This window comes from Panthera tigris, chromosome A3 (assembly GCF_018350195.1).
Source record: "Panthera tigris isolate Pti1 chromosome A3, P.tigris_Pti1_mat1.1, whole genome shotgun sequence".
NCBI lineage: Eukaryota > Metazoa > Chordata > Mammalia > Carnivora > Felidae > Panthera > Panthera tigris.
In genome coordinates, this window is record NC_056662.1 from 27,601,706 (window position 1) to 27,628,286 (window position 26,581).

Genomic DNA, 26,581 nt, shown 5'->3' on the forward strand with positions numbered 1-26,581 from the left:
TAGAGAAGAGAGAATGAGGCAGAAATGGAAGACATTTTTGTCTGAGTCTCCAGAGGCCAAAGCCTTTGGTTTGCAAGTCATGGAAATTTCTTCAAGACCCTGAGCAATTTGTGAGGGTATACAGTTTCTGTCACAACTAAAAGAATGAGGACAGGTGAGTCCAATTGCTTTTCTTGTTTAGAAAATGAGGTAAAGATTGTCTGGGAGGGGGGGAGAAGGAAGTGTAGCAGGGATAGTTAGTTGTCATGCAATTATCAGACTTTTTCCCCTAGAGAGGCAGATGGCCACACAGCTGAAGACTACATTTCCCAGGCTCCCTTGCAGGTAGGGGTGGCCACACGACCCGGTTCCGACAGGGTCTGTGAACCCAGTGGTGTGTGCAACTTCTGAGTCACGTATTTAAAGAAAAAAGGGACTTTCTCTCACCACTCCTCCTCTCCCGTTCCTGCCAGCTGGAATTTGACCCTGTGGTGGGAGCTGGAGCAGCCATCTTAGATCACAAGATGGAAGCCGCATGTGACGGAGGCCAGAGCAACAAAATGGAAGGAGGCAGGCTCCCTGACACCATGGGACTCCACATCAGCCTGGGCTGCTTCCCCTTTACTCGTTAATGATGGAGAAACCAACTTCAATCTTTGTGCGGACCCAGTTAGTTCGTCCTGTGTTACAACGGCTAAATTGGCATCCCAAGTAATACAGAGGGTCAGATTTAGGGAGCTATGATGAGTGGAGAAGCTGGTGAGTGACCCTGAAAAGAGAACACAGAAACTTCAGGTAATCTTGAGGGATTGGAGAGAAAGACCCAGGACCTCACTCCTGAGTCGACCTAAAGAAATCGCAAACCTAGATGTCTGAGTAGATGTGTAGGCCCCCTGGACCAGGTCCCTTCCTGCACGCACAAGAAGTGGGACAATAGGTGAACTCAGGGGAGGAAAAAGTGAAAGAAGTCACCCAGAATTGACCAAGATTAAGTTTCTACCACCCAGTAGAATGAAGGTTATGGACTGAGTTATATCCGTTTCTGTTATTATTATTATTATTATTCCTAGAAACCAGCCCAGCAGTTCCAGAAGGCTGAGTTCTGAGTTTCACCAGTAAATGCTTGCTGAGGACCGAGGCCCAGGTCAGGTCCCAGACCAGCCACCAACTTGCTGGGTGGCCTTGAGCATGCCGCGTCTCTCCTCTGAGCCTGAGTGAGCTCATTGGGAACATAAACGAGTCGAACTCCCCCATGTCCAAGATGGCTCTTCCTGCAATGATGGTCTGTGGTTCTTCTCTGTGTCTGACACTGAAAGAGTTCCAGATAATGTGTGATGAAGTGTCTCTGTTCCAGTCCATGGAGAGACAAGGCACAGACACACGGGCATACACATACATACCCAAAAACAGACACGGATAATGGAACATGACAGTAGCCAAGAGGAAATATAGCATTAAGGTTTAAGACGCAGACTTTGGAATCGAACTGACCAGAGTTACACCTTTAAATAACGGTGTACCTCACTAGCTGGCGATCTTGGGCAAATCACTGTACTTCTCTGAGTCTCGGCTTTCTCACATTTAAAATGAGATTAACAGTACCTACCTTCAGGGCCCTCACAGAAATAACATGAGGTAGTACATGTGGAGCTCCAAGATCAATGCCAAGCATGTGGCGGGTGTTCAGTAAATGGTTGCATTGATGAAGACTGGGAATCATGGTCGGGATCAAATGAAAGGTAGAGAAGGGCAGAGGCAGGAGGTCTAGAGTGTGCAAAAGAGGGATCCCCGAGGGCCAGGATATGGGGAGGCTGCTGGAAGAGGCAAGCCATGAACAGCGCAGGGCTGTGTGAAATGGTTAGCAGAGGGGATGCGGTACCACTGGAAGGAGAAGGAGAAAACAGACACGGAAGCAAGGCTTCCACCCCTGAGCCTTATTTTCCTCATTAGTAAAGCAAGCATAACAATACCTGCCTTGTAAAATTGTCACAATGATTACTTGAGATGACATAAGTCAAGCACTCATGAAGACACTTGGCTCGTGGAAGCTTAATCAAGTATCAGTTTCATTTCTTTCCTGAGTGGGGACTCATGAAATATCAGGGCTCAATGAATATCTGTGGTAATGCACACACCTATTCACGAACCGTTCACACATCATCCATCAATCTATCCCACTATCATTTATCCATTTTTCATACGTCCATTCAAATGCCAACAATCCATTCATCACCCACTGACCATCCATCTAGCCAAATATCCATTCGCCCTTCACTCACCGTCTATTTCTCATCCATCATCATGAATCCACCACCAACCCACTCTCTATCTACCTATCCTCCATTCTATACCCATCCCTCATCAATCTATTTATCATCCATGCATCCATTCAGCCAGCCACCCAGCCAGCCATCGTTATTCCATCTGTCTGTCCACCTACCACGTATCCATCATTCATCTGCCCACCATTCACCGGCCACTAACAGCCATCACCGTCTCTCATGCATTCATCAGTCCCTCATCCATCCATTATTTATGCATCTATTCATCTCTTTATTCCTCATCCGTCCATCCGTTACACCCTTCATCATTTATCCACCCGCCGTTTCTCATGCATCAAGTATCCGCCGGACATCGCTCATCCATTTCTTTGTATCTATCTATCATTCACAAGCCAATCACGAACTCACCAATTTATTCTTCATCCATCCCTCTTTCATCCACCATCCATCCTCCATTCACTCTTTCATTAAGTATCTACAATTCGTTAGCCACATCTACCATCATCTATGCACCTGACATCAGTATAACCACATGTAATTTAGCTAATCACTTCATCATCCCTCTGTATCCACATATCCAATCCTCATCCATCCATTTACGTTTCATTTTGTCTATCACCTGCCAGGTAATCTGCATTCGGGATAGAGACCGTATAAGCTATACTCTGTCCTCAAGGGGCTCAATGTCTAGTAGAGACAGACAGGCTCATCCTGGAAGGATGGAACAGGAAGTCGTTGTACATAGCCTGATGGCTGCTATAATAGAGGAATGATCATACCATGGGACAGACACAGAGGAGAGAACCACAAACTCTGACTGAGGGGTTGGGGGGAGGGGGGGTTCACAGAGGGGTGTGGCAGTTGAACTGGGTCTTGAGCGATGAGTAGAAGTTTGGTAAGTTTTTGCGGGAGGGGGGGCGGGGAATGGAGTCCTAAAGTGGGGAAGTGACTAGGCACAACCATACTGAGAGTTCACGATGGGCAGAGACTTACAGCCGGGCCCAGCTTTCTAGACTCGTCACTTCCCACTCCCACAATGCGGGAGGACAAGTAGTGAGGAAAGCCCAACTCAGAACGGTGAGCGAAAGCTGCAGTCTCGGGATCTGGCTGTAGACTGGGTGGAGAAGGGAATTTCCTTAGACCTCAGCTCCCCATTCAGAAAGAGGCATATGGCAGAAGTCCCAAGAATTGGCATGGATTTGACAAAGGGAAGGAGAAGATGGCCTTGGGAGGGAGAAAGGAAGATGGGGAGGGGGCGAGGAACACTTAGGTGTTAGCTTCTCAGGTAAAGCTGGATCAGAAAAGAGACTCTAGTATTTCCTTGTTACTTTTACTCAGGTTATTAGTAATAAGATTATTATTATTCCAGCAGCCACGTTTTATTGAGGCTATGTGTTAAATACCGTGCTATAAGCTGTCCATTCCTCAGCTCATTTTGTCTCCCACCCCCAGAAACCATCCAGTCATCATCCACCCATTCAATCATAGTTGCTACTTTTTTAAAATATTTTTCTTTAATCTTTTTTTTTTTTTTTTTTTTTTTGAGACAGAGAGAAACAGAGTGTGAGCAGGGGTAGGGCAGAGAGAGAGAGGGAGACCCAGAATCCGAAGCAGGCTCCAGGCTCTGAGTTGTCAGCACAGAGCCCGACGTGGGGCTCGAACCCACAGACCGTGAGATCATGATCTGAGCCAAAGTCGGATGTTTAACCGACTGAGCCACCCAGGCGCCCCTTGTTTTTTTTAGTTAATTAATTAAAAATATTTATTTATTTTGAGAGAGGGAGAGAGCGCGCACCTGCGCGACAGCAGAGGAGGGGCAGAGAGAGGGAGGGAGAGAGCGAAAATCCCAAGCACCCTCTGTGCTGTCAGCGCAGAGCCCCAGTGTGGGGCTCAGTTCCACAAACTGTGAGATCAGGACCTGAGCTGAAATGAAGAGTCCGACGCTTAACCAACTGAGCCACGCAGGCGCCCCTGTATACCCAGACTTTTAAACAGGGCCTGGCACATACTAGGCATTTAACCCATATTTGTTCTTGCTTGAATTCTATGGTAAAGAAAATGGATGCACAATTAGAATATAGAGTATATAGGCTCAACTGTTCTACCACAAACTCCAAGTAGTAACAGCATAAAGAAGATAGACGTTTATTTTTCTCAGGCTTGGGTATAAATAACCCAGGACTAGCTCAGTGGAGATGGGGTCCTAGGCTTCTTCTCTCTTGTGGCTCTGCCATCCTTAGGATATTGCCTTGATCCCACGGTCTTGGATGGCTCCCCCATATCGACACCACAGCCAGCGGGCCTGGGGAGAGGCAAGGGGCAGCCATGACTTAGAAGAGGCACACATCACTTTTGTTTGTATATCATTGGTCGGGGTTTAGTCATGTGACTACCACAGCTGCAAGGGGAAGGCTGGGAAATGTAGTCTTTATTCTGTGTGGCTACAGGTCTAGCCAAAAGTCAGAAGAGGTCTTATTTCTACAGGAGAAGGGGAGAATGGACATGAGAGGCGACGGGTGGTCCCTGCCACAGGTGAGAAGAGGATGTGTGGGCACCGGCATCCTCCATTGTGTGAGGACTCCATAGGGACAGACATCATCTCTCCCACTGGCCCTTGAGGAGGGCTATTTTAATCACTCTGATGTTTCTGGCAGCTTCTAGCACACACTTAAGGAAGATGACCTCTCAGGTCCTGGACAGAGCTTCGATGATTCAATGGCATCAGAACAAGTGGGTTAGAAGGCGTTGGCCTGGTGATGATCAAGGTGGAGAGGGCTAAAGGTCAGGCCGGGCTCTGAGAGACAGCCAACAATGGTGGAGTGACACAGGAAGGTAACTTGCAAGAGGCCTGAATTGGGCAAAGGGGCAGAGAAGAGTCTGGAAAGGAGGAGGCAGTGGGAGGGGGGAGGAAGGGCTGGCTTAGTTATCACGACTCTTCCTCAGTAGAATGCTCAGCTGCCCACCCAGCATGTTGGCCTCTGGATGGTGCCTGAAGCTGGGGGTGGGTGTGGCTTCAAGGCCACTGGCACATTCCATCAGAGAGATCACCGGTTTCCTTCTTCTTTTCCTTCCTCCCTCCCTCCCTCCCTCCCTCGCTCTTTCTTTCTTTCCTCCTTTGTTTATTAAATTCATCCCAGAAATTTGAATCCTTCTTCCAGAAGGGATTCCATTGTATACTGAGAGCTTCCAAGAGGTGTCCAAGTCTGTTCTAAACCGAACAGCACGTAACCCGTACTGTGTGTGTGTATACACATAAACATACATGCACATACACATGGGTATATATACACACACATGCATACACATACACGTATATATAACCACCTGCTATGCGTGAGGAGGTACCATGATAGTGTCAGTAGCAAGGAGATCCGACAAGGTCCTTGCCCTCATGGAGCTTATGGTGGGTCAGATAATACACAAATGAATGCACAGATAATTATGAAATTATTAAATTAGTGCTATGAAAGCACATTCACTAATAATTTCAGCATTCGTTGTACAAATATCTAACCAGAGAGATTACGTATGTTAGAAGGCAGCGTTTACAAAACAATAAAACCATGCCTCTCATTCAAATATAAAAAGATCATGTTTTAAAGCTTTTATTTACATCATTAATTTATGAGGCAACCAAGTCCCTCGCTTTTTTTAAACTAGTGTTAAAAAGCGAGTTCAAATGAGAACCCAAAGAGAGAGATAGATAGATGTGCAAATGAGGGATGTTGAAGTTAATACGCTAAAGATGTAAAACTCTTTTCTTCCGGGAACGCTGGGAGGGACACAGGTCAATTGCGCCTCGAGCAGATAAAATCTATCTGTACCTCTTTGCACAAGAATTCTTTGTATTGCTGTCAGTCTTGTCACAACTTACAGAGATGCACAATAGCTCAAAGACAGTGACAGGCATGGATCACCGTGAAATCCGTTAACCGGAAATGAGATGAAGATAATGCATGGCGTGCCATAGGATATCCAATAATATGCATATACATATACATCTATATTTTTAATTGTAATTTTAATTTTTTGCCATCTAAGAGTCTTTTAGAATTTTCCCTGATGTGAGTCAGACCTGGGCTGGGTACTGGTAACGCAGAGGTAAACCATACACACCAACTATCTCCCTCGGGGGAAGGTTATACTATTTCCCTTCTGTTCTAATAGTCGGCTGGAGGGCTGGGGTACAGACAGCGGCTGGAAGCCAAACTAGGTCTTTCCCATTTTTGTCTAACAGTCAGACTATAGAAGCACTTTGTAGGCTGAGAACAAACAGGGCCCCTCTGTCTAGTTCTAAATCCCCAAATAACTGAAGCCTGAGCCTTTCCTGTAAGTTACTGACTCCTTAACAAAACAACGCTATTTCTTCTGCAAAACGACGTCTGAAAATATGTGATTAGCTTTGCAGATATAATTATCAGAAGAGAAAATTGTTCTTTTGTCTACTTTGGACAGACTAATCCTTGGTAATTTGTTTTCCCTCAAAATATCTGTTGTATTTTTTTTAATGTTTATTTATTTATGACAGAGAGAGACAGAGCATGAGCGGGGGGGCGGGGGGGGGGCAGAGAGAGAGGGAGACACAGAATCTGAAACAGGCTCCAGGCTCCGAGCTGTCAGCACAGAGCCCGACACGGGGCGTGAACTCACGGACTGTGAGATCATGACCTGAGCTGAAGGAGGACGCGCAACCGACTGAACCACTCAGGCACCCCTGTTGTACTTTTTTTTAAGTTTATTTATTTATTTTGAGAGAGAGAGAGAGAGAGAGAGAGAGAGAGCCAGCACATGCGCACAAGGGAGGGGCAGAGAGAGGAGCAGTGAGAGACGGAGGAGAGAGAATCCCAAGCAGCCTCGAGCCCAATGCGGGCTCAAACTCATGAACCGTGAGATAAAGACCTGAGCCAAAACCAAGAGTTGGACGCTCAACTGACTGAGCCATCCAGACGCCCCGAAAATCTGTTGTCTTTTTTATTTGGTGATTTTTGGTTCTAAAGCCTGGAACTTCTTGTAAAACTTATTTTTGGGTAAACTTTTATTTGAGTTCTAAATGTTGTTGTCTCCGAATTTTCTTGAGCGAAAACGACTAAGCACAGGGGCGCCTGGGTGGCTCAGTCAGTTGAGGGTTCAACTTCAGCTCAGGTCATGATCTTACGGTTAGGTTCGTGAGATCGAGCCCCATGTTGGGCTCTGTGCTGACAGCTCAGAGCCTGGAGTCTGCTTTGGATTCTCCGCTCCCCCCCCCCCCCCGCCGCCCCTTTCTGCCCTCCCCCTGCTCATGCTCTGTCTCTCTCACGCTCAAAAATAAACATTAAAAAAATTAACAAACAACTAAGCACACACACAGCAGGTGACGTAATTGCAGATTGGTGCCAGCGGTGAGAGGTAAGTGGTACAATACAACAGAGATGGACTTGGGAAGAGGGTAGGATCGCTTTAGATCAGGGGTGAGCAAACTTTTTCCGTAAGGGACCAGATAGTAAATACTTTAGCGTTTGAGGGGGCGTCTAGTCTCTGTTACAGCTCTCGACTCTGCCACTGTAGCGAGAAAGCAATCATAGACCACGTGTGTGTGGATGCGTACGGTTATGTTCCAATAAAACTTTATTTACAGCAGCAAGTGGTGGGCCAGATTTGGAATGCGGGCCATTGTTTGACGATCCCGGCGTTAAACGACGAGGTTGCGCAGGGCTTTCCGGGGAAGATGATGTTTAAGATGAAACCTGAAGCATGAGAGGCTGGCATTCTAAGTAGAGAGGACAGGACACACAAAGGCCCTGAGGTAGAAAAGACTTGGGTATACCCGAGGAACAGTAAAGGGGCCGGTGGCCAGAGTGGAGTGACTGAGGGAGAGAGTGGTAAAAGAGGAGGTCAGTGATGTTGGCGGAGGCCGGGTCGCACGACCCTCTGTGGGCCACGGCAAGGAGTTTTGATTTAGCCGGATGGCATGTTCCATTCTAGCCAATGGAAGCTACTGGAAGGTTTGAAGCTGTAACTCTGGCTACTGTGAATTGGAGGGGACGAGATAGAGGGGGGAGACTAGCAAGGAAGCTAGAGCAGTCATTTGGGCAAGACAGGAAGGCAGAAGGCAAAGACAGCACTGGAAATAGAATGGATCCAGGCATTTCGTAGGGATTCATCTCAGCCAAAGTCACAGTGCTTAGCACAGGGCTCGCCATCTGTGGTTTGTGCTAACGCTCATTGAGTTTTGATGAGGTTGCAAGAGTGAGTGAGTGAACGAATGAATGAACGAATGACCTCACAAGGCCTCGCATCAAGTCAGCTCACAGAACAGGTGCTAATAAATCTCCGTTTGTATTATTTAACATTTGAGGGAGTCACGGATGAATGTGGTTCAAAAAGCAGAAAGGGGGATGTTGTGAAGAGCCTCATTCCCACTGAATTTCCCATCTGTTTGGTTCAGACCACCTTTACGCATCTGTGATCTTTCCAGAGTTTTCTTCACGCAAACTTATGCCGATGAAAAAAATACATTGTATTCCGCTCCAAGGGACGGGACAGCCAGGTCGACCACTTCCGGAAGAGTGGGTTGGGGGTGTGACAGGTCCCCCCTGAGCTGCTGCTAGCTGCAGTCCCACCTCACTGACGAGCTACAAAAGCCCAGAGCAAGAACCTTCCTCCCTTTCCAGTTTTCCTTCAACTTGTTATTAAGGAGAAAGTCTCCGTTGAACGCTGGTGTGTTTTTAACACCTCTCTCAACACTTACTTCCCGTTTTAACAGAGCACAAGCCTCCACCTCCCAGCTTTCAGCAAGCAGCCGGATCTGGCAAGAATTTAATGACATTGTTTTGTTTTCATTGTACTTATTTTTATGGTTACCTTCTATTTATGGCACGAGATACTGGCTTTCCATTTATGGAGGGATCCAAAGTTCCCTTCTGAAATGAATATATTTACGTATTTAAAAGAGGATCCATTTAAAGAAAAAAAAAATTATGTAACTGGCAGCACAGGTGGTAGCCAGACATGGAAAAAATGATAAAGACGGACGTGATGGGCTGAGAAGGAGACGAAGGCTCTCAGGCCAAATGCCTCTCCCAGCCCCTATTTAACAGAAAGGACTTCCGAGGCTCCTTGGGGGGGTGGGGGGCGGGGGAACAGAAGGACAGAGACTTTCTCAAGGTCACACCAATGACATGGACTGAGAACTAAACTTCTGAGCCACCTCCGGCGGGGACATGATGTGCCAGAGTGGTGGGGTAGGGATCGGGTCCTCCAAATCTGGCCAAGTCACAGACCGAGTGCAAACAGGACTCCGTGTCCCGAAGGAGAGGAGGGAAGCACGGAGTGTTCATCAAGCGCCATCCGGGTGCTCGACTCTGCCTCGGAGGCTGGACTTTGCCTCGGGGAACTCACAGATTCAGAGAGAAGACCCATCCTACAAAGAATAACCCAAGTTCCCAAGGGCAGCGGGGCAAATGCTCCAACGCAGGCATTGCTAGTGACAGCTGAGGCCTTGGCCTGCCCAATGGCTATTTCCCCATTTCCTTTTGGAAAACCACCGCTGCTGCTCCGCTCTTGGTTCTTGTAGCTCCAGGCCGGGCAAACCCACATTTGTGGCAGAGGTGATCACGTGACCGGGCCTGGCCAATCAGAATGCTTTATCCCTCTGGCCGCTTGGGCAAGTGGCTCCAGGCAAGCCAATGGGGACCTGCCCCGGGACTTTTCGCTGCAACTGCTAGGGAAAGGGCTCACTCTAAAGGCGTTTCTCATAGGATAAGTCGTGATCCAGACTCGCTGGCCGCCGTCTTTGCCGCCACAGGAGGAGAAGCTCTCTGAGAATAAAGCTGACGTTGAGGAAAGCAGGGGTGAGAGACGGGGAGAGAGCGTTCTAATGATGTCCTAAGATAACTTGCATTCGGCCACGAAATCAGTGCCCTGAACTCAGTTCTGGAAACCAATAACTTACCTTTTTTTTTTTTTTTTTTTTTTTTTCTTCCCCATTGGCCCCTTTGAGCTAGATTTCTGTTACTTACACCACGAAAGAAAGACCTGGCCAATTCCAGGCAGAAACAGTGTCATGGGTAAGTTGCAGGGGGCGAGCCACTGAGGTGATGATTTGCTTGGGAATCCTTTCCTGTGGAGGTGGGATGGGAGCAACGTTTTGAAAACTGAAAAGGCTTTTGATGCCCGAAGAAGGAACATTATTTCCAGTGAGGGGAGCAGCTTGGGCAGAGGGTGCTCAGGGGAGCACTGCAGGGCACAGTTCCATCAGGAGGAAGAAGGAGGGGTGGACAAGTAGGGGGAAGAGAGGCTGGCCTGAATTGTGCATGATGAATAGATAAGTAACTTATCTGTAGTATCAGGCAGCAATAATTTGTGTCGGGTGGCAATAACTTGTGAAGAAAAACGAGGGCAAGTAAAGGGGCTAAAGGTTGGTAAAGAGCTGGTTTGGGCCGATGAAAAAATTCTGGATGTTTCTGGTGGTGATGCACAGCATTGTGAACATACTTAATACTACTGAACCCGTACCCTTAAAAATGGTCAAAACGGTGAATTTGTATGTTATGTGTATTTTACCACAATAACAATAAGAAGGATTGGTGGAGGGGTGCTCTTGGAGCTAGGGTGGTCAGGGCAGGCCTCCTGGAGGAAGAGGCATTTGAGCAGCGATCCAAATGAAGGGAATTAGCAAGCCCTGAAGACACGGTGAGAAGAGCATTCCAGATGGAGGGAAACGAGAGCAGAGGCCAGGAGGCTGGCGTGTGCCTGGTGTGCTGTAGGAACTAAAAGGAGACTGATGTGCCTGGAGCCCAGAGAGCAAGCTGGGCGAGGGAGGGAGATGAGGCTCCAGGGGTGGTGGGAGCTGGCACGCCAGAGGGAACTTTGGATGGGGTTGTAAGGGCGGTGGGAGGCCGGTGCAGGGCTGGGCAGGGGAGGGACGTGAGCTTTCCCAAGGCCCTGCAGCTCAGGACCAGCGCACCTGGCGGTCCACAATGTCCAATCCCAAGCCATGGGCACACCACAGCCGGGAGAGGTGTCTTGGCGTTATTGTGTCCATGGGCTGTGTTTCCGGAAGTCCCTGAACCCCCCACGAAGCTCAGTTGCCCATGAGTATTTTGGAGGGAACAGGTCCGTGGCTTTCATCACAGTCCCAGAGGGGTTCTTAATAATCCCTACATTTAAGGGGCTCTTCTGCTCGCAAAGGAGAAAGATGGGGAGTTTTTGAAAATTGTACCGATGAGGCCCAAGCTATGCTTTTAGAATTACCTTGGCTGTTCATTGCAACATTAGTCGTAAGAGAAAATATTGGAAACATCCTTAATGTCCACCAAGAGTGGACCCATTAATTATATTGCGGTACATCCGTCCACAGAAGGGAATACGATGCAGCTATAAAGACGAAGGAGAGGTCTCTTTATGCACCCATATGGAATGAGTCCAAGATGTATTTAAAAAAAATTTTTTTTAATGTTTATTTATTTTTGAGACAGAGAGAGACAGAGCATGAACGGGGGAGGGGCAGAGAGAGCACCGGAGACACAGGATCGGAAGCAGGCTCCAGGCTCTGAGCTGTCAGCACAGAGCCCGACGGGGGCTTGAACTCACAGACCGTGAGATCATGACCTGAGCCAAAGTCGGAAGCTCAACCGACTGAGCCACCCAGGCGCCCCTAGTCCAGGATGTATTTTTAAGTCAATGAAGCAAAGTGCAGACGAGACGGCATAATAAGCTTCTATTTATGTTTTTTAAAAAGGGGGCAGAAGATTACAGATCTAGGTTTGTTTCTATACACACAGACCATCTTTGGCAATATTCACAAGAAAATAGCCAATGTAGGGGCACCTGGGTGGCTCAGTCGGTTAAGCGTCCGACTTCAGCTCGGGTCATGATCTCACCATCTGTGAGTTCGAGCCCCGCGTCGGGCTCGGTGCTGACAGCCCAGAGCCTGGAGCCTGCTTCGGATTCTGTGTCTCCCTCTCTCTCTGCCCCTCCCCTGCTCCTGCTCTGTCTCAGAAATAAATAAAGATATTAAAAAAAAAAAAAAGAAGAAGAAGATAGCCAATGGAAACCTTACCTCATATGGGTTTTATGAAGATGAAATGAGTTAATATTCTATAATTGCTCAGAAGAGTGCCTGGTATGTAATAAGTGCTGGAGGAGATTTTGTTGAATAAAATGGGTGAGGGGCTGTCTCAGGGGACCGAAGGAGCAACTAGACGTTGGGAAGAGACTTCACTTTTCTTCACCCAACGCTCTTGGGCGCCTTTCGAATTAGGTACCGCGGGCCAACATTTCAATTTTTTTTTTTTTTTTTTTTGTAGTTAAAATTAAATGTATCTAGATAGATAAAAGATAATCTGCGGGGGTCAGAGCCTGGAAGGAGGTCCCGCCCAGAATCCCCGGGAATTAGCTGGAATTGGTCAAAGGCTACATTGTGTGGTGTGGAAATCAGGACGGGAGGAGAAGGGGGTGGGGGTGGGGGTGGGGGACACCAAAACGCCCACGCCCCAGGGCCCACTATAAAAAGCACATTTAAAAACACCAGACTGGAAACGTTTTTTTATTATTATTATTTTTTCAAAATAGCCAAAGCACGTCCCCCCAGGAGGCGTGTTGCAGCTGCGGGCCTCGGCAGTTCCCAGGTGATGTCAGTCCTGGCCAGGCGCCAGCCCCGGCCCCTTGGAGACGGTCTTGGTGGGTTCAGCTTGACTGTTTTTCCTTCCTGAGACTTGAGGACACCTTCCTGTCTCAAAGAAAGCAGCCTTTCCAGGGCTTTCTGAGAGCCACGGGCCGGGGGGCGATGGGCCTGGGCTGAAAGGGAGGGAGAAGCAGGGGGAGGAGGCAAGGGAGTGGGGAGGGCTGCCTCAAGAAGCAGAGTAGTGAGAGCAAAAGAGGGCCCAGCGGGGCTCCCTTACCCATCTCACAGGGGGCGGGAGGGGGTGTGCTCCTTGGGGATCCAAGGCCCGCCTCCCGACCCCTTCCTCCCCCGGCCCTGGCCGCTGCCTGGGGGACCTACTGGGGTGGGGTGGGGTGGGGGGCAAGAGACGTTCCCACGGAGCTCCCAGCTGGTCAGGCCTTTCCTCTTCCCTAAGCTCTGGGCCCATCCCGCTGTCTTCTCTGGTTAAAGGCTTGTTGCCAGTATCTTCTGAGCTTCCAGGCTGCGTGGGTTTTCTGCAGACGGCTGAACCACAGATCGGGGTTCAAGGCCTGACTGCACTCCCGGCTGTGTGACCTCAGGGGAGCCACTGCTTCTGTGACATGGGTGAAACGGCCCCTGCAGCGTGGTGCGCAGACTGCGGGAGACAGACGGGTGCCTCCAGGTCCTTGGGCGGCGTCTGCTGAGCACCTGCTTTGCGCTGGCACCGGCGATGCCGCTGGGGATGCTGCAGCGCGTAGGGTGCGGTGGGCAGAGGCCCTGGCCTGCCTCGAAATCTCAGCTGTTAGCCCCTGGGCAGGAAAGGAGGGAGGTTGGTGGGGGGGGGGGAGGGGCTCTGGACCCTGTGTGATCTGGGGGAGCCACGAGGATGACAGCCCCTGCCTCACTGGGGTCGGGGGTGTTATACGAGTTGCTGCGCTCGAACCGCCTGGGCGCCCGGTCAGCCTCGGCTATATTCTTATTCTCCTCTGTCCACCATCGCTCGCCTGTGTGCCTCACTGAGCTGCTCTGGGTGCTCGGGGTGGGGGGGGGGGGAGACGTATCAGGGATTATTGGGTTAAGTTCGGGGGGCCCTGGGACCCACGGGTGCCCCATCATTCATCTGCTGCAGGGTGGGCTGGACAACTTTGCAGAAACTTTGACCCCCGGCAAAGCCTTCTCGGGCCTCAGAGCATCATCCCTGTCTCCTCGGATTCTGTGTCTCCCCCTCTCTCTGCCCCTCCCCTGCTTGCATTCTTCTCTCTCTCTCTCTCTCAAAAATAAATAAAATATTAAAAAAGAAAAAAAAAAAGATGATCACAGAACCTGCCTATGCAGGGGTGTTGGTATGGATTAAGCGAGGCCTTCTGTGGAAGTCTCTCAGAGCAGTGCCTCGGACTAGTGAGCCCCGTCAAGGTCACTTCCTCTCATGCTAATCTCTGCTCTGGGATGTGTCACCAGGCAATGAAAACAGTGACTGGGACACATGGAATCTGGTTCTGACTCATCTCTGACTCACTGGGTGACATTGGGGATGCGCCTTGCCTGCTCTGGGCCTCAGTTTCCCCACTGGTGGAAACTCCAAGGAGATGAGCTCCGGAGGCCCTTGCACTGAGACCCTCCAGGAGTCTGTGTTTAAACCTCTCCAGTATTGGGAGCATGAGTACTACCAGGGAGCCCGTGGAAGAGGCAGATTCTGGGACCCATCCTGCCCAGGCTGGACCCTGGGATCCTCTGAGGATTTCACCCCTGAGACAGGGGTGAAACCTAGGCTGGGCAGTGCCCTTTTCTGTCTTGTTCTGGAAGCCCGGGTTCAGTTGGGGTCCTATGGGACCAGACACACACCTGATGAGGCCATGGAGGGCAGCCAGAACACTTGGTTCAAATCCACTCGCTTAACAGCTTCCCTGTGACCTTGAACAAGTTCTGTAACCTCCCTGCGTCTCAGTTCTTATCCACAAAATGGGGCAATAATAGCACGGCCCTGTAGAGTAGGCTAAATGGATTAACTTATGTAAAATACACGGACCAAGGACTGATACCTAGCAGGCTTTCAAAAAGTGAGGCATTTTTCCAAGCTCGGAAGCCCTGGGCGTTAAGAAAAAACAACTCCTGAATTCCACCAGCCTTCCTTCCTACAAGGTCAGTTTGCCCCAGTCTACAAAGCTTTTCTAGTCCACCATATGCAGAATGTGCTGAGATGAGGAAAACCAGGGCCCAGAGAGGGGGCGATACCCAGCCCAGGTCACACAGGAACCCTGGCCAAGCAAGCCCAGGCCAGGGGTTCCTGCTTTCCAGCCGGTTCACCCTGAGCACCTCCCCGGTTTCCAGGCCCTGCTGGCCTGCCCTCTGACCCTGGCCCCCTGGGAGCCTGATCCCAGGCCCGTGGGGTCTGCAAGTCTGGTCTGGATTAGACACGCTAAGAAGTAAACGCTGGCCCCCCCAGCAGGCTGCCAGGCGGGACCCGTGCTCACAGCTGCTGAGGCTCACAGGGACATAAATCATGGTGGCAGGTGGCTCGGGGACTGGGACCACCCTAGCCTCCCAAAGGGCACAGGGGCCCAAGAGTCACGGGCAGGGATGCCTGGGTCCACCAGGGGTATTTTCTGTCCGCAGCTGAAGTAAGGGCGAGTCAGAGGGGGCCAGGAGACCGTTTGGCAGACCTCATATCCTCGCAGGCCAAAGCCTCAACTTCGTTTTAGCTTTTCATTCTGCAATCATTTCCAAACATACAGAGGAGAGAAAAGTGGTGCACGAAACTCCAATACGCCCTTTACCTGGATTCACCACCTCTGAGCACTTGGCTATATTTGCTGTATCCTTCTCTGGCTCACAGACGTTTTTGCGGAACCATTTGAGAGTGAGTCGTCTACATCGCGTTCCTCTACCCCTCAACCATACTTCAGGGTGTCTTTCTTTCTTCCTTCCTTTCTTCCTCTTTGTTTTAATTTCAGAGGGAGGGGGCAGAGGGAAGGAGGGAGAGAGAGAATCTTAAAAAACACTTTTTTTTTCATGTTCATTTATTTTTGAGAGAGACAGAGACAGAATGTGAGTGGGTTAGGGGCAGAGAGAGAGGGAGACACAGAATCCGAAGCAGGCTCCAGGCTTCGAGCTGTCAGCACAGAGTCTGACGCGGGGCTCGAACTCATAAGCCACGAGATCATGACCTGAACCGAAGTCAGACGCTCAAATGACTGAGCCACCCAGGCGCCCCAGGATGTATTCCTTCCTTCCTTCCTTCCTTCCTTCCTTCCTTCCTTCTTTTTTTAATGTTTATTTTGAGAGAGAATGTGAGTGAGCAGGGGAGGGGCAGAGAGAGTTGTAGAGAGACCATCCCAGGCAGGCTCTCACTGTCTGTGTGGAGCCTGATGCGGGGCTCGAACTCACAAACCGTGAGATGATCCTGGGTCGAAATCAAGAATCAGATGCTTAACCAACTGAGCCATCCAGGCGCCCCCCCCCCCCCCCGCCCCACAGGGTGTATTTCTTAAGCACAAGGATATCCTCTTACATAACCATATGGTTAACAAATTCGGAAAATGTAACATTGCTACAATACTTTTCTCTATTGTTCTTATTCCGATTTTGTCAACTGTCTTCTGTGGTATATTCCCCTGCAGTACAGGCCTCACCGCAGGGTCACGTCCTGCATTTTGTTCTCCGGGTCTCAACTTTTGATATCATATGCACATGGGGTAGAAACACACAGTAGCCGGCGACACAGACATTCGACCCTACATGTACGTCCTGTAAATTGATATTTTGGTAAGTCCTCTATTTAATGTTCTCATGATAATGCATTGTCTTTGTGACTGCGTGTGGGTGCTTAAGAGTTGACCTGCTATAGGGGCGCCTGGGTGGCTCAGTCGGTTAAGCCAGCCTCCGACTTCGAGGACTTCAGACGCTTAAGGTCATGATCTTATAGTTTGTGGGTTCGAGCCCCGCGTCGGGCTCTGTGCTGACAGCTCAGAGCCTGGAGCCTATTTCAGATTCTGTGTCTCCCCCTCTCTCTACCCCTCCCCTGCTCATGCTCTGTGTCTCTCTATCTCTCAATAATAAACGTTAAAAATTTTTTTAATAAAAAAAAAGTTAACCTGCTACATACACCATACTTTTTGGAATTCTGTTTTGTGGTGTTTTTTAATCTAACAGGAGCCTCATAAAATGGAAGCAATTGGGCTAATGAAGGGAGCTTAATGCAATGGAGGAGCCCTGGCTGGAGGAAGGGGTACTGCACTCTTAGTCCTGCTCAGATCCAAATGCTGTGCAACCGTGGTCCATCGCTGCCCTTCTCTGGGCTTTGGTTTCCTCACTGCCACCGGCAACCTCTGAGGTCTTTTGCTTGCAATTGTGAAGTTAGGGATGGGAGCCCTGTGTATCGAGGAAGGATGCCTGGGTTCCTAGTGGCCCAGCAGGGCCAGGGGCTCTCTGGGAGACCCAGGCAGGCTGCTCCCTCTGTATCGGCTCAATCTCCTCATTGTGAAATGAGGGACTATGAGATCACGTTCACGCGGATGCTCCTGGTGTCTAAGAAGGCTTGAGTGGAGAGTGCGACCTGAAATTTAAGCCTCCCCTTCAGGGTCCAACACGGCCTGGCTGAAGTTGGTCACCGCCTCAACCCTCGGTTTCTTTTCCCTGAACTCCTTTGCTCCTCTGGCTCCAAGCTGGCCGTTGCTCAGGGACCCTTGGGGAGCCTGGCTGGGCTGGCCCATCCCGAGGGGGGGAAGCGCATGCATTGGGGGTGGGGATGTTGAGCAAGTGTCCCCTCCTCCCCCCCCCCCCCACCAGAGGTACTGGCCCACGGCTATGCCTTTTCCAAGTCACATGTGTTGGGCTGGCCTCGCAGCTCACCAAGGCTCGGGCATTAATTCTGCATTACCCAGGAGGGAGGCTCCGGGAAGCCCGAAAGCTGCAAAATGCACAGGACAGAGCACTCTGCAGCCGTGAACAAGTCCAAAGTGGCTCTGTACGCTGAAGGCTTTCCAAGACGTAAGGAAATTCTGTTGTGCAGAACAGTATGTGTCCCAGGCTCCCACTCGTGTGGGAACATGGTGTGCGTGTGGCTTGCTTATATATATGCCAACTGTTTCTGCAGGAATCCCGGAGACCCTGGGATCCCCGGGACCCAACCCCAAGAGGAGGAGCCCAAGGGAGGTATGTACTTTTCACTGCGCACTGTTGGATTCAACTCGAATTCCTCGCCCAGTGCGTAAGTGTGGTCTATTAAAAACTATCCAGCCAGGCAAAACGACTGATTATCATTCTGTCCTCTATTCGTGCTGGTTAGAGATTGGGCAGGGTGGCGGTCGGGCAGTTTCTCTGGGGTCACCTGGCAAACCTGGTGGCAGAAGTGAGCCTCCAGCCCAGAGCACCCAAGTGTCTGCTTTGTCCCCACTCCCAGGTTTCCTGCCATTGACAGAGTCACAGTCCTTTTCCTATGGCTTTGCCAGGGGCTGCCTGGCCCTGGCCCTGGGCAGACACGGGGAATGCAATGTGCTTTCCTAATTAGCTCCCCAACTGGGAAGCAGGACCGCACCGGGACAGGATAGGCAAGAGCAGTGTCCTGAAACACCAGGGAAATGGGGGGAATGGAGTGAGGGTGCTTGGGAAGCTCCCCCAGGCGGGACCGCAGCCCCTTAGGGCCCTCCTTCCTCCACTTCCCACACCAAAGAGGTTACATGAGGTGCTTTTACAGCCCCTCCAACCTGGACTGACCCCCTCGTTCTCCTGGGGCCTCCGTTTCCATCTGCGAGGCAGGCAGGGTGGGCGTGGCTCAGCGCCTGGCACGGAGAGGGCACCCAGGAACCCGTGGATCTGCAAAACGGCAGCCCCACGTCAGGCCCCATCAAAAGGTCAAGTGCGGCGGGTGGCAGGGCCCAGTGGATACGAGCATAGACTGGCCAGGCTTTGGTCAGTAACTGCTAATTACAAGTGCTTGTTAAATACGTTCGAAAAACAGGCATGAGTGTACCCCGAGGAAAGGAAGGGTGGCTGCCTGGCCCTTCGCCTCCGCTGGCCCCTCTCTCTCTCTCTGCCTTTCCCTCCCTCCAGCCTCCTGAGCCTCTCTGATCCTGGCCTCACAGGGACAGTCCCAGCCCAAGAGCCAAGCGCACCTGGTTCTACTGACCAGCTGCCTCCATCACCATCTTGGCTGAATCCGCGAAATGGGGAAACAGCAGCCTTCACCACGCGGGGCCCGCTGGGGCACAACCGGGACCTGGGGGCTGGCCCTCCAGTGGGGCATCTCCGGGCCAGGGGAAGGCTTTAGGGGTGGACGAACCTCACATCACCATCCTGCCACATGCCTTTGGGTGTCACTGGCCCCCCAAATCATCTCAGCTAAAACAGGGGTAAGGATATCCCCCTTAGCACACGCTCCCTGTCTGTGAAGACACGGAGAAGGGACGGGTTACAGTCTAGCACGTTCGAGTGGAGTTAAGTAGCTACTAAAGGAAGGAGGCTACCCTTTACCTTTGTGTGCTGACTTGGGATGACAGCCAACGTAGATCAGGAAACAGAGTGCAAAGGAGCTGAAAGCAAGGACGACATGCTACTCTTTGGGTAAAGAGTGGAAGAAAGTATATACATACATATATATTTTTTCTGCATTTGCTTGGTTATTCATAGGGAATGGGACATCACAAAATCTGGTGGCCAAGGCTGCCCGCAGCGGGGGAACTAGTGGCTGGGGGACACGAGGGAGGGGAACTTTACCATGTTTCCTCTTGTACCTTTTGACTTGTGAACCATGTGAATAAATACATCCCTTATTCACAAATAAATACATTTAACATTTCTTGCCAACCACATCAGACAGCTAGTGACTGTTCACGAAGACTGTGGGGAAAGTTTAGTCATCCTGACTTCCGGAGAGGGGTCCTCCTGACGTCCCCCGGCCCCACACCCTCCAGGGCACAGGGGAGCACCTGCGGCATCTGGGCCTCTGTCAAGGGTCTAGGAGAGAGGCCACCTCCGACCTCTGCCGGGAGTCCCCCTCCCCCATTCTTCAGATGGGAATATCTTTTATTTAAAAATACTTTTTTATTTTAAACCCACCAATTCTCTCTCTCTCTCTCTCTCACACACACACACACACACACACACACACACACTCATTCACAGATATGCACACATCCTCTGTCACCAACAGTCTTTGTTTTTCCAAAAGTTCTGCCTTGTCTCTGACCAGCTAGGGCTGGGACTGGCTGGATGGGTCCCCATGGCTCTCTGGGGTGTGGTGGAGATGTCCCAGGGAGCCTGCCCACAGGGTCATGGGCCCAGACCGTGGTCCTCAGGTCCCAACACGAAAGAGGTTTGGGTTGGGCTCCTGGGGTCTTCTCCCCTGTTCAACCAGCGGCTGCCCTCTGGCCTCCTTCTCCGGGGTCCTGCGTGGAATAACTGCCATAGGGGTCTAGGCTCATCTCCGTGGCACTCGGAGGGGGGCTACCCCCCTCACCTTCAAGCAGCTGCCCCCCAGGTCACGACGGCCACCCTGCAGGAGGAAAGAAGTTCGATCAGGTCACCATGAACGCTGGAACTAACCTCTGTGTCCAGCACTAGGGGACCTCGTAAATAAATCACAGCCGCACAATAAACTTCTCCACAGCAGAAGGCAGAAGAGACTCTTCAGGACTGATAGGGAATACTGGAGAGATAACATCATTCAAGGACAAAAGCAACAACTGAGTGGATGTTCCTGTGTGCTGAGATTTCTGGAGAGAAGGGCATAAGGGAAATTGCTAATGGGTTTCCTCAGAGGAGAGGAATTTCGTGAGGAGGAGGCAAGATGGATGGGAGGGAGACTTTTTTTCTTTTTTTAATGCTATGTAACGTTTTACCTTCTTTTTTTTTTTTAATGTTTTCATTTATTTTTGAGACAGAGACAGAGCATGAGCAGGGGAGGGGCAGAGAGAGAGGGAGACACAGAATCCAAAGCAGGCTCCAGGCTCCGAGCTGTCAGCACAGAGCCTGACATGGCACTTGAACTCACGGACTGTGAGATCATGACCTGAGCCAAAGTCCGACACCCAACTGACTGAGCCACCCAGGCGCCCCACATTTTACCTTTTTCATTTCTTCCCTATGTAATTTGTTGTTTCTTCTTTTTTTTAAATCCAATACATTTTAACATTTTTTTTTTAATGTTTATTTATTTTTGAGACAGAGAGAGACAGCATGAACGGGGGAGGGTCAGGGAGAGAGGGAGACACAGAATCTGAAACAGGCTCCAGGCTCTGAGCCATCAGCACAGAGCCTGACGCGGGGCTTGAACTCACGAACCATGAGATCATGACCTGAGCCGAAGTCAGACGCTTAACCGACTGAGCCACCCAGGCGCCCCAAATCCAATACATTTTAAATCATAATATTTTACATTTACAAACAAACCCCACAGTGGATCCTCCCCACTGCCCCATCGTGCGCCCAGTGGCTCACTCATCAACCTTCAGAAGTAGACTGTGGATTTCTGGCCTCCCTAAGGTGTTCTCTCCACCAGGAACGTGCTCTCTGGTCCTGTCTCCCTGGGAGGGCTTCTCTTCCTGCCACTACCCGGCACTTCTGGGGACATTCTACCAGGATTAAACTTAGAAGGGGACGGCAGGGTCTCTTTTTGTTCCCCATCAGGCTGGGGGCTCAGGGGGTGGTAGGGAAAAGTCCTTCACTCTGTAGCCCTGAGCCTGGTGTGGAGCAGGCACCGACGAATGCTGCTTGAATCAGTGGTGCCCACTGGAAGATGGGCAAATGATGGCAGCACCCGAAGCCACCTGTCCCTCACCCTGCAGGGGTTGTCCCTACCCGGTATTGTGAGGTCTGACACGTGGGTTTCATCCTCACTCTAAGTCAGTGAGGTCATGGGCATTAGAGCAACCCCTCTGTTGAGGCTCCCGCCGTGGAATGCCTGGCCCAGAGGCACCCAGCCAGTTGGTAAAAAAGCTGGGCTAGAAATCCACGTGGTCCGACAGTCAGTTCTGCTTCCAGGACACGTTGGTATCTGAAATCCCACTGCAAACGCTCACCCCACCAAGCCTGGCGAGGAGATGGCAGGACAGGCATCTTTCTCAGCCATCTAGAGAAACAGCCAACCATCTGGGAGCTCTGCCCCCTGTCCCCTCCGCCCCTGGGCCCAGGTTGGGGCAGATCCGTCCAGATGTGAGCCCAGCCTCCCTCGAGGCTCTCCGGGCCCAGGGACAACATGTTCATTCACAGGCAGGGCTATTTTGAGGGCTGAGGCCACCGTCCCAGCAGAGCCTGGGGCTTAGGCTTCTCACACAAATCTGGCAGGAGTGGCTGAGAAAGGGGGACAGGAGTGGGGAGGAAGAGGGTGTAGCGTGCTGGGGGGTAAAAACACTGGCCTCTCACTCTTTCACTCTATTTCCTCGGGACGGGCAGAGGGGTTTTTTTTTGGGGGGGGGGAAGGGGGCGGGACTCCTCTACCCCAAGTCTGGCAGGCATGAGGAGACCCTGGTCTCATGATAACGCTGGGACCCTTCCTCTCCCTGAACTTCAGTGTCTTCGTCTATGACGTGGGGACACAGTGATTCTACTGCCGCCCCAGGATGCAGCGTCATGCAAATGCAGCTGTGAAGGAGACTTGCAAAGTGCCAAAAGCACTTAGAAGGGCCCTGACTAGGCCCCGGCTTCTCTGTCCCCTAGGAACTCAGCGCCCAGGGCTCTGGGAAGCACGGTGGTTAGGAGCTGGGCTGGAGTGAAACAGATCTGAGCTTCAACCCCCGCTCTGCCTCGAACTACCGGTCAGACCTCAGGCAGGTGCCTTCACCTCACTGAGCCTGTTTCCCCACATGAAACGTGGAGCTGCTGTGAGGACTGATTATACGTATTTATGGGTGAAGCCCTTAGCACAGCATCACGCACACCCTAAGTGTTTAATAGGTGTTCACAAGTGGGGCACCTGGCTGGCTCAGCCCGGTAAGTGCTTGACTCCCGCTCAGATCGTGATCTCGCGGTTCACAAGTTCAAGCCCCGCGTCGGGCTCTGTGCTGACAGCTCAGAGCCCGGAGCCTGCTTCGGATTCTGTGTCTCCCTCTCTTTCTGCCCCTCCCCTGCTCACGCTCTCTCTCAAAAAATAAACATTAAAAAAAAATTTTTTTTTAAATAGATGTTCACAAGTATCATTATCAGCATCACCTGGTAACGGTACCCCCTGCCCCACCACCCACCGGGCCATGTCAGCTCTTGAGCTGCTAATGCCAACTGGGGAGCGCCTTCCAAGATGATACTATCCAGCTCCACCCCCAGGTGACAGAAGGGGAAATGGGAGAGACAAGAACTCCACTCCCATCTCCTACTTGCTATTTCCATCACAGAGGGCCACACCAAACCCCTCCTTAAACAGAAAGATGCTCCAGAGAACAGGGTGGTCCACGGTGACCCCCACCTCAGCCATGTGGGAGGGAGGGGCTCAGAGTAGAGAGGCAGACTCTGGGTCTTGGAGCTGTCTGGCCCCCAAGGCTCAGAAGGGAGTCCCTGAAGTGGCCCCACAAGACAGCCAGCTTTCTTTCAGTGGAGCCTTCGAGGGGCCAGAGCTGGCCAGGATCGCCCCTCTCGCCTAATCCCAGAGGAGCCTGTAGGGATGAGCCTGGCTTCTGCAGCCAAATTTGGCTAGGTTCTTGGTCCTGTAGACAGATTGCAGGGAAACAGGCAGACCCGGGCAGCGTCCCTGGGATCCATGGGATAGGTGGAAACCAGCAGAAAGAATTCCCCCACCTGCTGTTGGTGTTCGGGCATGGTAGGCACACCCTCTCCCCTGAGGCCTGCCCTGACAGTCCCCCACCCCGACTAACCTTTCCCACTTCCCAATCAGGCAGGCCTGAATCCGAACCCTCACCTCATCACGGACGGCGTCTCGGAACCAGTGACAGCACTGGTAGGCAGGTGGGGATAACCAGAGGCCCTCCCTCCCCCACTGCCACTGAGGGTCTTTAACCATAATATGTGAACAGTGCTTAGCACAGGAAATCAGTGCCCAACAAGGCTGCCTCCCCTCTGTGCTCTGCCCCTTTCCTTCTCTACATCACGCATCCTGATGCCAACTCTCGAAGTGCCCTGTCCCTAGAACACCTTTCCTTACCCCCTCACCAGCCTTGTCTCTGTTCCCAAGCATCTGTCCGGAGTTCAGCCCCTGGCTGGGGGCACCTTCTGGGCTCTGACAGTCCCTTGGTGCTCCGCCTCCCCACCAGGAGAGTGCAGCATCCCTGTCTCCATGGCCTTGGTCTGGCCCTGCCCCTGCACGGGGAGATCCTGACTGTGATGGGTGGGGAGCCACGACCTGCTTCTCTGGGAATGTTCTCAGGGCCACCAAAAGGCGACTGTTGGGTAGATAAGGTTGGATGAACTGAATGAACAGGTGAAGCGCATCACCGTGGGCCCAGCCAGCCCTTCACATCTGGAGGCCTGAGGCCCACCTGGCTTCCCCTCCCAGCCTGGAACGCTGACCAGGGCCCACGGCTGGGAGCGGCAGGGTACAAACCAGAGCCTAAGAAAACTGACTCAGGGAATTTGAAGCAGCCATGGGGGTGAGCGGCCAGACTGGGAGTCTGATGAGTCAGAGGAGGGTGGTCTGAGGCCAGGACCCAGAGGCTTCCCCAGAACAGAGTGAAGCGGGGACCCAGAGCAGCTGTTAAGAACCGAAGAATGGGGGTCTCAGAGGCCTGGCTCCAATCCCTCGTGGCCTTTCACTTTCCAAAAGGCTGTGGGCCCCTCAGGGGCTCTCCCAGTCTTCAGGACGGAGAGGGAAAGATGAGGGATGAAGCGGGCTCCTTGGGGCCCAGGCAGGAGGAGAGCCAGCTTTCAACCAGGAGAGCCCCCAGGCAACCTGTGCCGCTACCCAGCCCCCCTCGCCCGCTCCCAGGCTGGCTCTCATCCTTGTCAGAGCGCGTGGGACGCACCACGAGATCCTAACTCCACCTCTGTCTAGCGGACTCAACAATGACTCTGCCCCACACTCCATCCCGTTTGGGGCTGGGGTGCCCTCAGGACACCCCCGTCTTCACTCCTGCTCATCGCTGGCTGCCTCAGAGTTTTAGCTGGGGGTATGCGTCCCTTTTGCTGCTTCTCAGTCTCCTGCCCTCGGGTCAAGTCTTAGGATGCGGGACCACTACTTTACTGGGAAGGGTAGTTCGGGGCAACAGGCACGCAGCGAGCAACCGAGCCTGCGTCCTGGTTTCCCAGGTGAGTAACTGTGGGCATGGGATCACACCCCCCCAGCCTCGGATCTTCATCAGGGATAAAACGGCCTGAATAACTACCTGCCCGGCTGAGTTCTTGGGAAGGTGAAAGGGGACGAGGAACGCACCTCGCACACAGGAAGAGCCCAATAAATGATGGCCTTTGTAACCATTTCCTCACGCTCTTTCCCCAGGACACCTTCAGGGAAAGGGGTGTCTCTCAACGAGCAATGTCCGCTCTCAAAGAAATGCCCGAGCTCTGAGCTTTCCTGCACCACTTTGAGCGAGCGGTTGTGTTCCATCCACACCAAACCCTGGGCTTGGAGCGCAGCACCCCCCCCCCAGCCCCCCGACGAATTTCCTGTCGCTTCCCCCTCTCTTCAACTGGGGTCCCTGCTCCTCTTCTGCTCCCTAGGAGGCCCCGTCCCCCCGCCAACCCCTGCCCCGCGGCCACAGTCCTGGGGCTCCGCGCACTCACCCCTTTGCGCTGGTTGCTGAGGCAGAAGGTGCAGATGGAGCGCGGCTGGCGGCCGCCGTCGGGGGCAGCGGGGACCGCGCTCTTTGCACTGCCGGCCGCCCGGAAGCACGGCTGCCCGTCGTCGGCCGCGTCCCCCAGCAGCAGCACGTTGGCCAGGTGCGCGATGTAGCTGGACGCCAGGCGCAGCGTCTCGATCTTGGACAGCTTGCGGTCCACCGGCTCGGTGGGGATGAGCGTGCGCAGCGCCGTGAAGGCCGTGTTCACGCTCTGCGTGCGGTCCCGCTCCCGCGCGTTGGCCGCCTGCCGCTGTCGCACCACCACCACGGGGCCCGCGCCGCCGCCCGCCCGCCGCCCGCCCCCGGGGCCCGGGCCGCGCCGCGCCGCCTCCAGGCCCTCGCAGCAGCCGAACGACTGGTCGGACGCGTCGCTCTCGCTGCGGTTCTCCTCGTCCTCGCTCAGCAGCCGCACGTCCGGGTACAGCACGTGCGCGCCGACGGGGCGCAGCAGCGCGAACGCCATGGGCGCCCGGCCGCGTCCCTCCGTGCGCCGCGTCCCAGCGTCTGCCGCGCCCCGCCGTGCGCTGCCGCGCGCTCCCACGGCCCCGCCGGCCGCCGCCTTATAGCCGGGGAGGGGCCAATCACGAGGCCGCCCCGGCGGGGGCGGAGGCCGCCGCCCTGGCCAATGGGGAGGCGCCCGCCGCGCCCCGGCCAATGGCGAAGCGCCCGCGCCCCCGGTTCCCCAGGTTGAAAGCAGCCCGCGAGCTAAGTGACCCGCCCTGAAGGCTTCAGTCCCCGCCGGCGAGCGGGGCGAGGGGCTGGGGGGTCTGGGGGTTTGGGGTGGGTGTGCCCAGGTCTGGACCCTTTATCCGCGGTCTAGACGCGCAGGGGGACTCTCTTGGCTTCAGTTTCCTCGTTCCCAAAGAGGATGGCAGAGAAACTAGCCTGGGGTTTTCCCGCCTTCACATTCTAATGCTGCGGTTCTGCAACTTTCGTTTGTGTAAGACTTGGGGAAGGGGGGCTGTTGACAGGACAGATCCCTGGGTTTCCCCCGTTCTGAT

General features: G+C 52.6%; 1 protein-coding gene and 1 long non-coding RNA gene across 3 annotated transcripts; both read right to left on the bottom strand.

Moving 5' to 3' along the window:
- Nucleotides 1-12,770: 12,770 nt before the first annotated feature.
- LOC122236983 lies at nt 12,771-13,462 on the bottom strand. 2 transcript variants are annotated; one of them, XR_006215176.1, is made up of 2 exons: nt 13,243-13,462; nt 12,771-12,969 (listed from the first exon to the last, which is right to left on the bottom strand). It is a non-coding gene; the product is annotated as an uncharacterized LOC122236983 (long non-coding RNA). The 2 variants fall into 2 exon arrangements; XR_006215177.1 differs by having other exon boundaries at nt 12,771-13,037.
- A 6,458-nt stretch (nt 13,463-19,920) lies between these two features.
- On the bottom strand, nt 19,921-26,099 carry TCF15 (transcription factor 15). Its single transcript, XM_042979724.1, has 2 exons — nt 25,525-26,099; nt 19,921-20,353 (listed from the first exon to the last, which is right to left on the bottom strand). The coding sequence occupies exons 1-2, from the start codon at nt 26,041-26,043 to the stop codon at nt 20,279-20,281; spliced, it is 594 nt and encodes a 197-aa protein (XP_042835658.1). The 5' UTR covers nt 26,044-26,099; the 3' UTR covers nt 19,921-20,278.
- Nucleotides 26,100-26,581: the final 482 nt, after the last annotated feature.